This window comes from Castanea sativa, chromosome 1 (assembly GCF_040712315.1).
Source record: "Castanea sativa cultivar Marrone di Chiusa Pesio chromosome 1, ASM4071231v1".
NCBI lineage: Eukaryota > Viridiplantae > Streptophyta > Magnoliopsida > Fagales > Fagaceae > Castanea > Castanea sativa.
The window spans coordinates 23,430,603-23,445,848 of NC_134013.1; the positions used below are offsets into that span (position 1 = coordinate 23,430,603).

Below are 15,246 nucleotides of genomic sequence, written 5' to 3' on the forward strand. Positions count from 1 at the left end.
CCACCACAAAAGCTAATTGAGCCTCCACGCCGTTGCCTCCATGCTGTTGAAGAAGAGAGAGTAGAAAGAAAGAGAGAGAAAGATAATGAAAATTATGATCTACAAAGAGAGGAAAGAGAAGACCAAACCGATTAAAAAATAATTTTTGAAAATACCATTGAGCTACAATGCGATTCTACATCTAGAATAGCACTGCAGCACAATTTTTTTTGTTTTGGCAATACTTGCATTTTACAACATCTAATGGAGTGGTGCTTTTGGGCCTGAATTGTAAAATAGGCCTACATTTGAGATTTGATCTATCCATTGTTGATGCTCTAAGCCATTGAGGAGTAGAATTCTCAGCATCACCGATGAGAATGAGTTATGAATTTGAATTATTAGGGGTTTTTATATTTTGTTTTTGATTGAGCTTTTGTTATATATTTTGTTCATTTGTTATTATTTGGTCTAATCTTATTTTTTTGTGCTCATTTTTATTGTTATTTGAACTTTTATTTATGATTTTATTTAAGGAGTTAAAGATTATGTTTGGAGGCTAATATTATTTTTGTGAGTAATACTAAGAATATAACATGTTTTACTAATTAAGTTCACTTTACTGATAAGTTCAACAAGCTGCCGTTTTTCATTAAAAAAATAAAAAAAATAAAAAAAGCTGCCGCTAATTGAGTCTATATATATATTATACTAAGAATATATATATTATTCTATAATATTTGTCTGTCTCATTCTATGGCATTTTATAACTTTTCTGCAATTGCCTTGTTACTATATAACTATCACATAATTGAGTCTTCTCACTTCTTTACACCAAAATACAAGTGGAAGTTCGCTGAGACTTGAGAGTCTATTTACGTAAGTGCAAATGGCAACACCGGTGACTATTCTAACCCCGTTACATACTTCTACAGTATATAATGGGAAGTGCAATACAAATTTATAGTACTTATCATCATAGGCGGAATGAATTATATGATTTATTATTCAGCTAAATAAATTAATAAAATTAATTGTTTATTCACTTTAATAAACATATATGGCCCTTAGATTAAATGCAACTTTATGAAACCGAGTCCGACATCTTGAGAACAATGGCGTGGAGAGACTTTGTCTATATATCCTCTAAATTTCAAAGATTTTGTAAACAACCCAATCAGCCAAGAGTGATTTAGTTGGTTCTCTCTCTCTCTCTCAATTTTTGACTTTTTCTGTTGAATTAGGTTGAATGCATTCAACATGCTATTATATCTATAAATCCAGAACTATTGAAACTTTTGTCTCCAATCCAAGTATTTTTTTCCCCATTTAGTGGCCACCCAAATGAGAGGGTGAGGGTAGGAGGAACTCTATTTATTTTATATATAGATTTAAAGTAGTTTAGGAATATATAATTACTAAATGTACTTCACTCCAACCTTCCCAAGTCCCCCATACCCCATGCACTTAGCGCATGGGTAGGTACCATCCAGACTAATGAGTCTGCTCTATTTATTATATGAACAAAAAATAGGGGGTGGATTTCATTGGTATGTAATTTTTATATTATATTTTGGAAGCCCTGTTGTCCAGTTCTATCTACAATGCTAGAAAATCAGCTATGGAGGTAGGAAGTTATTAAAGGTCTCTCTCTTAAGAACAAAAAAAATAAAATAAAAACCTCTAATTTTGATAGTCACCAACTTATTTAGCTCTCTTTTACAAGCAATGAAGGTAGTGACTAGCTAGTGAGGGAAAAACAGATTTTTTTGGCCCATAGATTTATGGAAGCCTCTTGTAGGCTAGGGCAGGTTTTCTGGGTATATTATGTGCCCTGTTTCAGTTTTTGAAGCATCAAGATTTTCTAGCATTTGATCGATATGTTCGGAGACCTTAATGTGATTTTATTCACAGTGCATTAAATTTAAAAATTCATGTAATAAAAATTCACGAGTATGGTACTCCAGGAATGACATTTTTAAGCAACTTAAACATGAATATGATGTAACACTTACAAATGTTAAAACTAAAATCCATTTCAGCAAAAAAGGCAAAATGGGGAGATTTTATGTATAATTTCTACATTATTGCTCTGATTTTGAAATTCTAAAGAAAATAGATAACAAAATTCAAAATTATTGCGTCATATCTGCTTGAAATGATGTAATCTAAACTAGAACAAAGTCAAAAGTCTAAACAGTTTTGATTGTGCCATCTGTAGTCAATGTTGTTTCTGAACCAAAATATAATGTGTACACAAAAATGGCAATAAATAAGCACCCATATCAGATTATAGCAATATGCTTTCTACAACACCATTCTCATATTTAGGTATATAACAATATTACATTCAATCATTAGCATATATTGGATTCTGGTGATTTTTATAAAACTAAAGTTTGTTCACCAAATTTCGTCAACATGCATGGAAATACCAACATTTGCATCATGTGTTGAACCTTGAAAGTTTGACTATTACTAGAGGAAAAATATTGACTAGAGGAAAACCTTGACATTTTTGTCAGCATTGTTGTCCGGAGACTTGAAGATGCAAGGATCTGCATCAATAAGCATTTTGACAACCTCCCTCATAGAAGGACGCACAGATGGAAGTTTGGTAGTGCAAAGGATAGCAATCTTCAAGACCTTAAGCATGTCATCTTGGACAGAATCAGTCACCACTTTATCATCAAAAACCCTGAGCACACTTTCGCGGTCATTGAGATGATTTAGAACCCAATAAACAATATCTTTTCCTTCTCCATATTCGTCTTCAATAGGTCTTTTACCAGAAACTAATTCTAGCAGCACCACACCAAAACTATACACATCACTCTTTTCTGTGACTTTAAGAGTATATGCCAGCTCTGCATTGGAAAATTGTAGTATATATGTTAATAAAAGTAAAGCACACATTCAACTTTATATTGAAAACATTTTGCAAGAGAGTGAATCTTTATGAACATCTATTCGTAGGTAAGAAAGGAAACCTTGGCCAAATATGTTTAGTAAGTTAAAATTACCCTTGTCATTTGTTTATTATGAATTTATGATTCATTTTCATTACTGGAAATTCTAGGGAGAGGTGGAGACATAAGGATTGAACACATAAGAAATCAACACATTCTTTAAACCTGGCAAACTCTTATCTCAACAATAGGACAGGATGTCAGCAATAATATTCACCATTAAACTTTAACATGGCCACAATTTATTCGTAGGTCAACAATTCAATTAACACCAATAGACTGCCAAATCGAAGTAGAGATTATTCATTATGAATACAACATTTTCTTCGAACTTCTGGTGACATACTTCCCCAGATCCCTGTCCATGTATACTTCCCAGAAGATAATAAATTGACACAGATACAGCAAAATGCCATCAACATCACTAGTGAATTAGCCATATCCAGTTTGTATTTGTTGGTTGATTTGCAACTCATGATATAAATTTATTTAAAATCCTTTCACATATGATCTAAATTATATAGTACAAACACAAGGCTTAAGCATATCAACTGAAACCAGAAGATTAAACAACTACTGGTCCTTTAAGAGGATTGAATTACGATATGATATTAATCATTAAGCAACCAAAGAGAAAATACTACCCTGTGGAACAAAAAATTCATCACCGCATTGATTATGAACTTTTATAGTCTGCCAGGGATATGAAAAAAGAAGATTCTTAAAGAACAGAATACATTTTGGATTAATTGAGAAATGAGAGATTACAGTGGGTCCTCATCTTAGTCCAAGTTTTGAGAGAGATATGCCCTAAAACCTTTTGGGACTCAACTGCTACCCTCTGAGTCAAAAATTGGGGACTCAAAAGGGCCAGAGAAAATCATATTATAACCTTATCATCAATGACTAACCAACAAAGTAGCAGACTATATAAATATTCAAGAAGCAACCATCAAAATTGCCTTCTTTACAAAGAGCAGTCAATATAGATTTATCAATTGAAAGAGATGAAGAAGATAAATATTAGATCAGATGGATGAAGTTGAATGTTCAAGTGATTGAAATTAGGCACCTCAAATCATAAGATTCTGAAATTTGAATATAAGAAAATATTAATTGAATTTATAAGAAAAATATGTCCAGTGAACAGATAAAGCACCAGAATCAGAAAAAAGTATCGACTGCAATTTTAAAGCAATCACACATATAAGAAGTTAATGGATATTATTCATGAGTTATTTTTTGATGCATGAACAACATTAAAAAAAAAAAAAATTGTTCAAAAAAGTTGTGAAACTCACCAGGAGCAATATAACCATGAGTGCCAGCAAAACAGCTATATTCAGACTCCTTTTGACACTTCTCTGCAATCTTTGCTACCCCAAAGTCAGCAATTTTTGGCTCAAAATCCTCATCAAGTAAAATGTTACTTGATTTTATGTCCCGATGAATAATAGGTGGTGAACAGTCATGGTGGAGATAAGCAATTCCCTTTGCCGCTCCCAAAGCAATTTTATACCTCTGACGCCAATCCAGTTCTGGCAGGCCACCTTTCATCTGTCTGTGAAGAGCTTGAAACAGATTACCATTTCCCATGTACTCAAACACCAAAAAACTGGAGCCTCCTTTAAGTAAAGAAGCATAAAGCTTCAGTATATTTCTATGCCTTATTTTCCCCAGAATCTCCATTTCTGCTTCCAAAATCTTTACACCATCTCCTTTCCACAGTTGCTTTACGGCCACAGTACTACCGTTTTTCTTCAAATCCAATCGATAAACTTTTCCTGTAGCACCACTTCCAATCAAATTCTCTTCCTCCAGATTACATATTTCATCTGCGTTAATATCTACATGGTTGAAAGATGCAAATTTCCATTTCGGATCCACTTCCTTCTCCCCTTCCAAATCATTTTCTACCCCAGCCACTCTAAGCTTGAAGTTCTTATAACTGACAAGCAGTAACCCAGCTAATAAGATAACCAAGGCAGATGCTATGACACAGAACAGAACAAAATTACCTGCAAAGATTCCTCTTTGATGATGATTTGCAGGACAAATATTCATCCTAGAATTCATATGCATTTTAGAATTTTGGACAACACAGAGTCCCTCGTTTCCAAGAAATGCTTTGTCTCCGCCCATGATCAAAAGATCAGATGGCACCCCTCCGGACAGCTGGTTTTCAGACAAATCTATGGAGCTTAACTTCAGTTTCTTTATATTTTCCGGAATCTGACCGATGAGTTTATTTCCCGAAAGATTCAGAGAATTCAGTGAGCTCATCAAAGAAAATGTTTCCGGTATATTACCAGTCAAAGAATTCGAAGCAAGATTCAAGTTGGCCAGCCTAGCACAGTTACCTAGTTCTGGTGGTATTGATCCAGTTAAAGAATTTTGTTGCATTTGTAATGACGATAATTGCTCCAGAGCACCAATTCCAGCAGGAATTTTACCAGTGAAGTTATTATTACTCAAATGAAGCCTCTCTAAGTTGGTCAGATTGCCAAGTTCTGATGGAAGCTCACCTGAAAACCTATTGTTCTGCAAAACCAACTGACCCAAGCTCACTGAAGAGAGAATTTCCGTGGATATTTCTCCAGTAAAGTCATTATCACCAAAATCAATCATTGTTACATCTGGAAGTGCCCAAACCCCATTAGGAATTTTCCCAGACAAGCGGTTCATATTAATTCTTAACCTTTCCAGAGATTTGCACTCAGCATAAGATTCTGGAAATTCCCCAGAAAAATTGTTTTCCAAAGCAAGCAAGAACTTTAGTTTCCTGTTTTCACACAAGAACTTGGGGAAACCACCTGAAAACTGATTCTCAGAAATGTCAATGCTGTTCAATTGTGAGAACCGGCCAAAATTCGCGGGAAATTCCCCGGTAAAGCTGTTACCATAGATTGAGAACCCAGTAAGATTGTGCATATCTCCAAACCCAGCAGGAAGTTCTCCAGAAAAGTTGTTCTCATACAGCTGGAAAACCATCAAATTCTTCAGATTGCCAATTTCTTCAGGCAATTTCCCGTGCATTTTGTTTTGAGAAATATCAAATTCCTGCAGGAAGGTGAGGTTGGCAAGCTCTCGTGGGATTTCGCCGGTCAAACTATTACCATAAAGTTCAATCTTGTTAAGATTCTTCAGTTTTACAATGGACTTAGAGACATTCCCGGAAATATTGTTCTTCGAAATATCCAATGTCTGCAACAACGTGAGCTCGAAAATAGACTCCGGAATCTCTCCTTTCAAATTAGCACCTTGTAGATAGAGCCAAGTCAAGTTTTTCAAATTCCCAAGGCTCTCAGGAATTTCACCCTCGTCAAATTGATTCTGCGCCAGTCCTAAACCAACCAAGCCAGTCAAATTCCCCACCCAACTTGGGAACAAACCCGAAAAATCATTCATTGAAAGATCAAGAATCTCCAAGCTTCTCAGCCCAGAAAGATCCGGAATGGCTCCAACCATATTGTTTATGGTAAGATTCAAGACTCTAAGATTAGTACAACTGCTCAGCTCTGATGGAAGCTTTCCAGAAATGTGATTAGACGGCAATGAAAGAGTCCTTAAACTCTTGAGTACAGAAATGGATGGAGAGATGACCCCTGATAGAGATTTATTGTCTAGTGAGATTTCAATCACTTTCCCGGACACAGAGTCGCATTTAATCCCGGAAAATTCACAGGGAGAGTCCGAATCTTTCCAGGAATGCAAAACATTGAAAGGGTCTTTGAACTGGCCTTTGAATTGAAGAAGAGCTTTGGTTTCAACCGTTAGAGGTGTACATGGCGGGAAAAAGGAAACGCAAAAGCAAAAGCAAAAGAGCAATAGAAAATGGAGGGAGAGAAGTGGGTGTTTGGCCATTTGGGAAAAAGTTTGAGGGCACAATGGTCAATCCAAGAAGAGAGTGTGACTGTGTGAATCTTGGTTTTTGAGCATATGATATATCTTATCCAGCCATTCTTGCCACTCCTGGAAACAGCTGAGCAGGAAACACGACATTCATAAATCATTTACATTATTATTTATATAATAATAATGATTAATAAAAAAAAAAAAACACAACTAGAAATAAATTATTCATGGTACTTTGTTTGTTTTTTAATAAAACTAAGCTGACGTTAAAACGTCAATTTTTGTTTGTAGTTGTGGATTAGTGTTACTGTAAAAGAATCGTACTTGAAAGTCACTCTTATTACATCCGTGGGTTTAATTAGAGAGCAAGTCAAGAAAAGAGTTGATAGCAAAGTAAGAGTTTTTACCAGAAATCAACAAAGGTACCAAAGTAAAATAGTTATTCAAAAAATATATATATATTATGTGCAAATTATGAGTAATTCTGTGGATTCATCATTGAAAACTGGGCTTTTGTGTTTTTTTAATGGTTGGGTATGCCTGCCTTCAAGTATTCAAACCTAACCCAACTTTTGTAAATTCATTTTAAATTGTTATTTCAATAACCCCACCATAAAGAAAACGTAAAGCACAAAAAAGTGAATGAAAGATTTTAAGGAAAAAAATTAATTAAAAAATAAGGAAAAAAAAAATAAAAGAAAGAAAGAAAAAGAAACCTGAGAATTGAGCAGCTGAAATCTGATCTGCTACTTGCTCACCTCAGAAAGTAGCCTCTGCAACTGCTTAAGTTTCTGAATTTCTGACTAATAAAAGAGATTCCTCCTGTGAATATAATCCCAATAAAAACTAGGAATTCTTCATGCAAAATGACAATCATAGAAAGGAAAACATTGCTCTCTGATCTCTTATAATGACCATATGGATGCTTTTTCAAGCCAGAACCCAAAAATCTTAGGAAAGTTTCTATAATAACTCAGAAAATGATTATGAAGAGAGCATGTAGTGAAAGAAAGAGCACCTCTCACTATATCAGCGAGCATAGAGTAGAAGCATGTGAGCTAAGGCCATTAGGTGTAGGCCATAGGGATATACGAGTAGAGACAAACATGCTGTTGTAAAGTTTTAAAACTTACCTCACATCACCTCACATCGATAACAGTGAGAAGTGAACAGAACATCCTTGTTTTGTTGTGATTCGTAAAATATGAAATGCGTTACTTCTAATCTTCAGTTAGCTCGGGATTTGGAGTGGAGTACGGTCAAGGTATCTGAGAAATTTGTTAGAAAAATTATGACTCTCTGATTACAAAGTGTCATAAATACTTTTGATCATAGTTTTTGTCATAATTTAAAAGTGGTCATGAGTAATGAATGAAAAATAATGAAATTTATTATTTTATTTTCAATTACGAGTGAGTTTTAATTAGTTTAATTGGTAAATATTTGATTTTAATAAGAGATATGAGATTAGATTCTTGTCTAAAAATTGATTGATGTTTTGGTCAGATAATAAAAAATTATCATCAATAACAGAAGTTATAAGTTAAAATTCTCTAAATAAAATTACAAATAATGAAAAAAAACATAATAGGTTTCACTTGAAAATGATTATTGACCGCTCATAGTCAATTAATTTGATAAATTATAACAAAAGTTGTTAGTCGCTAAAGGTCTAGTTCACATGTTATTATGTTCTCTGTTTTTGTTTCTTCCACACTAATAACTTCTAGATTATGGCTTAGAAGCGACATACAAAAAAAATCGTGGTACGGTCGTTGTACCGTCCACTCTTTTGCTTCAAGTGTTAACCTACTACTTCGTCAACTGGTTTAACCTTTTAATTCACCGAGAACCCAATTCTTAAACCTACCTCTTGTTAAAACTATAATTTGTGGTAGTTTGTGGAAAGCTCGAAACCTGAATTGATTAAAAAAAAAATTGTATATTGAATAAATGAACAGAATCAAATCCTATTAGAATTTAGCTTAACCAGTCAAGATTGAGTAAACCAAAACTTGACTATTATGTTTGTGGATTGGATTTGACAGCATAATCAGTTAACCTAGTTTAATATATATTATGTACACGTTTGAGTGCACACCGGCCTCAACTACCTACAGGCATTGTAGGAGATTTGATTGATCATGATAATAGGACTTGGAAGGCTGATCTGGTTAGGAGTTTATATCCATTTCATCAAGCTTCAAAAATCCTTCAAATCCCTATCTCCAAGACGAATTCTGTACAAGATAAACTCTGTTGGAAATTCTCCAATAATGGGGAGTATCAAGTGAACAAAGCCTATAACATTTTAAGTAGGAAGAATGCTCGCCAATATAGTTTTTTTCAAGCTCATTCGGGTTGGTGGAGGTCTTTTTGGAAAATTAAGGTTCCATTGAAGATTAGTATTTTTATTTGGAAACTCTTGAACAATTGTTTGCCAACTTTTCATAATCTTCATGTTAGGGGTATATCCAATGGAAATCTATGCCCAATGTGTAATGAGGAGGAGGAAAGTCTAACCCATCTCTTCCTTCTTTGTCCATTCACAAGGGCTTGTTGGCATGGAACCACTCTAGCCATCCATACTTCAGATTTTACTAACTTGTCTGTTCAAATTCGGCTGAAACAAATTATTTCAAGGCATGATTGGAGGGATTTGGACTCTATGAGTCCGTTTGGATAGAATTTATTGCTGAAAACACTGTAGCAAAATAATTTTTAATTGTGTAAAAAGTACTGTTCATGTCAAAAATTACTGTTCATTGGCCTAAAATCACTGTTCATGGCCAATAAATAGTGACAGACGCGCTGAAAAAAAAAAATGCCCAGACGTGGACGCGCTATCCAAACTCCACCTATGTCTTATTTGCAGGATGTCTTTATCACTCTATGGGCTATTTGGAACTATAGGAACAAAGTGGTGCACCAAGGAATCGTCCCTAGTCCAATGGATGTAATTTTAATTGCTCAAAATTTCTCTTGCAAGTATTAGGCCTCTCTCTCAAGCAGTCAACCCCCAAGAAGAAGCGATAGCAGAAGTCCCAACACAAGGCAGCGACTTACAGCAAGGGACTGGAACTTAATTGTCAAAGTTGCAACAGCTAGGAATAGGAGGCAATGTAGATATGGTATTGTATATGAAGCACTAACTTTGCAGGGAGAAAAGGTGTTTTTTGGAGTAGCAAGCACTACTACTAGAACAGCCACTGGAGCTCTTTTGGAGGCTGTTATTGAAGCTGGATTGGCAGCCAAAGCACAAGGTTTTCAGAATGTTTTGTACATCATGGATAGCAAAGGACTCATGCAAACCATCAAGAAGGAATGTGTCATGGATTGGATGGATAGCACTAGGCTTGCAGACTATTGCTTCTTGAATCGGAATGGATTGTTTTGTGATATTTTTTGGGTTCCTCATGTTATTGCGAAAGATATTTGGTCTGTAGCTAAAGTGGCAACACAGTTGCCACAACAATATTACTACCAGTTTATAGCTGGTCTTTTGTAATGCACCTATGTACTATAATTCTCCCTTTAATGGTATGGAAAAAATGTACACGCATCTACATATATTAAGAATAATCATCAATAAATAAATAAATGAATTTAAAATGAAGGTTGATGGTGTCTAAACTTTCACACGAAGAGGTAAACAAATAGAATTTTCTTAACCCTACATGCACAGAAGGATTTAGGCTCGATGTTTTGTCCTAGGTCCTATGAACGCGCTTTCTTTGCCAATGATATTGGTATGGAAAAATAAAAGTGTAATTATAGGAATACCACTTTTGGCACAATTTTGTGCCACAACTCATCACATAACGAGTTGTGATTAGTAAGAATGTGTCAGTGAGCCATGTGGGGACACATCCTTACCAATCACAACTTGCCATGTGACGAGTTGTGACACAAAATTGTGCTAAAAGTGATATCTCTAGCATTACTTAAAATAAAATGTTGTTAGCTGAAATTAATAGCAGAGCCAGAAATTTAACCGGGGTCGAATAATAAAATCAGTTAATATTTTTTTTAACTATGTATTTGTCTAAACTACTAAGAAACACAATTTAATATTCAATACAAGTTAAGTACTTTATATATAACTCAACAATTTATACTTTTTAACTTGCTCAAAGAACTAAATTTTCAAATTAAATTACAACTTATTAGGTATAAATAATTAGGATTAAAAAATTACTTTTTATTTTTATTTTTTTATTTATATACAAGATAGAATTTTATTTTAGCATAATCTAAGTGTATATGTGTGTGAAGCTCCCTCCTGGAGACTTGAGCCCCGGCTATTGCCCCCACACCCCACAAGCACTTATACTTGTGTAGTGACTATCGCACCAAGGGTGTGCGGTGGTAAAACAATTACTAATAGGTAATAGATTGTTTAAAAATTAGACAATTATTAAATGCATAAAAAAATAAAAATAAAAACCAATAAAAAATCACATTATTTTATTTATGTGATAGATTATATATTTTATCAAATTAATAATAATTTATTATATTTAGATGTAATATTAAATATTTATCCACTTAAAAAAAATGAGGAATATAAGATGAAGAATTCTGTGGAGTACAGAAAAAACGTATTTACTAATATTAACCTTGCAAATTAAGTGTAAGGATTTTATCGAGACATGTGTTTTTCTTCTTGGAATTGAAGCAACTAGTAAAAGACTTTTTGATTTGCAATTTGTATTCTATAGAGCAGTAAAAAAAACTTCAATGACGACTTGAAGTACAGAGAAAAAAAGAAAAAAAAGAAAAAAAAGAAAAGAAAGAAAAGCAAATCGGCTAGAGAAATATGGAATTAAGAGTGGGAGAGAGAGGAGAGAGAAGAGAGAGAGAAGAGAGCAGCTAGCTAAGAAAAGAGCAAAAATTTTGAAACTTTATGGGTGGTGTAATTTTTGGAGGATGAAGAAGAAGAGTACACAGAAACACAAGTGCCAACATAAGCAAGGGAGAAGTTTTATTTGACAAGAAAAGAAAAAAATTTTGAAACTTTATTTTTGAGATAATTGTTTCTTCTAATTAAAATTTTGAGATAATTACTAAAATAAATATATGATTATCATAGGTCGATGAATATTCAATTATTTTATCACTAATAGAATTGTAACTTATTTAAATAAAAAAAATGTTACTTAAATTATATTTTTTGAGTAAATACTTTAAAATTTCTTATAATACTATTTCTTATTACTTTTAAATCAAGGGTCACACGATTATTTTTAATAATCTAGAGTTTGAAAATTTTTAACCCCCTTTGATTTTTCACTCTTTTACCCTCTCACACACTCTTTCTAACATTCTTACTGTCAATTATTTACCTCAACTTTTCTCACTCCCCTTCTTTCAGTTGCACACACCATCAACACCCACCTTTGCTAACCACTAGCACTACCCACCTCAATCGCTGCCCAACTATCTCTCTTTCTTATTGTAATTTTGGTTAGTTTGTTTATTTATATTCGGGGAAATTATAATTTATCACCCTAAATTATATCCTTAATCACCTTGCATCATAAACTTTCAGAATGCACAATTACCACCCTATATTATATCATTTGTTTTATGTTGAATCCCATCATCAATTGAGCTATTAACTTAGATGGAAAAACATGGCATCACGTGAAAAGATTCAATTGCTTATCTTTTTAATTTCTTAAAAATAAAAGAGAAATTACTCTTTACCACTCTAAACTATACTTTCAATTACACTTTGCATTTTAAACTTTGGTTTTCTGTCCAAGATAATGGTCGAATTGATGGCAGGATGTAAAGAGTAACACGAGATATAGTTCAGGATGTTAATCGTGCATTCTCAAAGTTTAGGATGTAAAGTGTAAGTTTGGGTATAATTTAAGGTGATAAAATATAATTACCCTTTCATATTTATTTGTTTTTTTAGCATGTTTCATATTTATTTGTTTTTTTGTGTTTTGCCGCTTTTGTATTTTTGTTAAGCTATTTGCTCTATATAGATATAGGAAAAATTAATTTTTTGGTCCCTATATTTTGGTCATGTTTTCAATTTAATGTTCAAGTTTTTATAACTTTATTTTGTTCTATATATATATATATATATATATATATATATATATTTTTTTTTTTTTTTATTTATTTAAATTTGTTGTTATTTTGATCTCCAATGTCATCTCACTTACAAAGAAGGCCTATGTGATCAACGAATTGTATTATTAGCGTAAAATTGCATTTTTAGTAAGTGAGATGATGACAGGAACAAAAATGATAACGAGTTCAAAAATATAAAAACTAAAATGAAGTTAGAAATTTAATGATCAAATTGAAACATGACCAAAATATAAGAATGAAATGTGTGTGTATATATATATATATATATATATATATATATAAAAAGACCTACAAACGAAATTTAGCACAAAGATGCCTATGTTGCTAGCAGTTTTGTGAGATTGATTAAAAAAAAAAAAAGCACAAGGATGCCTATTTTGATGGGTTGGACCTTGCCGACACAGCCTAAACGCCAACATGGGCAAATGACATGCGCCGAAGTTGAAACACGTTTAAATTGTCAATTTTTTGAGACCGCCTCGGTCCAATCGTCAATCATTTTCCCAGCTGTCTCCAACCGACACTCGTGTGCACTTAACACCAAACCAATAGCATCCATTCAAAATGTTCACGCGCACGCCCATGCCCATTTCTCTCTTTACGTCGCCTTCCAAAACAAATGCAAAAATTTACGCTTTCTTAAATTTCTCAACATTTATAATTTTTATTTAATTATTTAATTATATGGTTCAATTTAATTATTTTTTATTTTTATTGTATTGAATTATATTTAAATTCTAGACGGTTCCACTGAAAACATTAGAATTGCTTGTTCAACTACTAACTCTTGACGAATTGAAATACTTAAATAATTGTATTTTAGTTTTTCTCAAGCGTATTGTCTATAAGCAAAAATAAAATAATTTTTAAAAAATTGAAAAATTAACATAACCCAATACAGTGCTTATTAGAACAATAACCATAGATGCACAATATTTTTCATATGAGATATTATGATACAAGGTTTGTGTGATTCAGCCTCAGCATCATCTTCGGTGGCTCCTCTGGTTTATGGAATTACAGTGGCTGTTCATGATTTTAGGAGTGTGAAATTCTCTCATGTCTGTCGCAATGAAAATATTCATGCTCATTTGTTAGCTAAACATATTTTAGGCATTGTTGATTATTGTGCTTGGATTGAAGAGAGTCATTTTTTTATTGAACAAGCTCTTTTCCATAATGTATTTATGACTTTTACTACTTAATGAAGTTTCAGTTTGTTATCAAAAAAAAAAAATTTGGTATATAATAAAAATTGTGTAAATAATATCCAAGTGACGTTGTTAGATTATAACTTATCATATATTTTATTGTGAAAAATATCTCGGCATTACTATTATTAGAATCACATTTGAGGTGATATTATAAATTGAATTTTATTAATGTGTGTCCTAAGAGCACACAATAGTATATTATTTTTAGAGAAAATTTTATCGAAATTGAATAAGTTTTAACAACTTTTTCAACTTTTAATAATTTAAAAAAAAAACAAATTTATTAATGTATAACTTAAGAAGATACATTAATCGGATCGTTATAAATTTACAGCCAGTCCAGGTCCATTGCTTTGTGATCCAAAAATTAAAAGAAAGGTACGATGCTATAATTCATCGTACAACAATTTGATCTGTCTGATATATTACGTATCGAATTCAGAAAATAACAAAATCTAGTTTTTCTTTTTCTCTTGCCACTCATTCTAGTCCACACAATAAAAAGGGGCAAGAAAATGTGTTTGAAAACTGTGTCTAACTCCTATCAAAAAAAGGAAAAGTAAACTGTGTAACAAATTTCATTGTAGCCGTAAATTATGTTGCATGATTGAAACATGACATATAGAGGAAACTGCTTACTTGAGTGTGCTCTGCTGTCTTCTTTGTCTCATAAGCCTATAAAGCCTAGTATTGGTGGGAAAACCGAAAAAGTTATAATTATACTATGGTAAATATACTATAATAATTTGTAATTTGTAATATAATATTAACATTTGATTGTTATTTTGCGAGAGCTTTGTGGTTTGCTAGCCTGTGGGGCATTAGAGCATCCACAACAGTAGAGCTAAAAATTTAGTAATTTAGCTCCATCAAAAGTTACTTTATCTATTTTACCTACGCACATGCTGCAGCAGTGGATCTATTTTAGCTTTCAACACAATAAAATAATATAAACATCACAATAAAATAATATATCTACCACAATAAAATAATACATCTCACTACAATAAAAACACCACAATAAAAAAGTAATGTGAACACAAAATAAAAAATTAATTTTTTTTTTAGCTCTCATGAATAGTGCATATCTATCTATAGATGTGTATAGAATGAATTTA

At 32.7% G+C, this 15,246-nt stretch overlaps 1 protein-coding gene across 3 annotated transcripts; it reads right to left on the reverse strand.

The window, feature by feature from the left end:
- Window positions 1–2,242: 2,242 nt before the first annotated feature.
- On the reverse strand, window positions 2,243–7,863 carry LOC142619490 (uncharacterized). Of its 3 annotated transcripts, none has more exons than XM_075792620.1 (3): window positions 7,562–7,863; window positions 4,250–6,930; window positions 2,243–2,846 (listed from the first exon to the last, which is right to left on the reverse strand). In XM_075792620.1, exons 2-3 carry the CDS (start codon window positions 6,810–6,812, stop codon window positions 2,476–2,478), a joined length of 2,934 nt encoding a protein of 977 aa, XP_075648735.1. In that variant the 5' UTR covers window positions 6,813–6,930; window positions 7,562–7,863; the 3' UTR covers window positions 2,243–2,475. The 3 variants fall into 3 exon arrangements, with proteins under 3 accessions (XP_075648735.1, XP_075648741.1, XP_075648728.1); XM_075792626.1 differs by having other exon boundaries at window positions 4,250–6,920; window positions 7,520–7,863; XM_075792613.1 differs by having other exon boundaries at window positions 7,520–7,863.
- Between the last annotated feature and the right edge of the window lie 7,383 nt (window positions 7,864–15,246).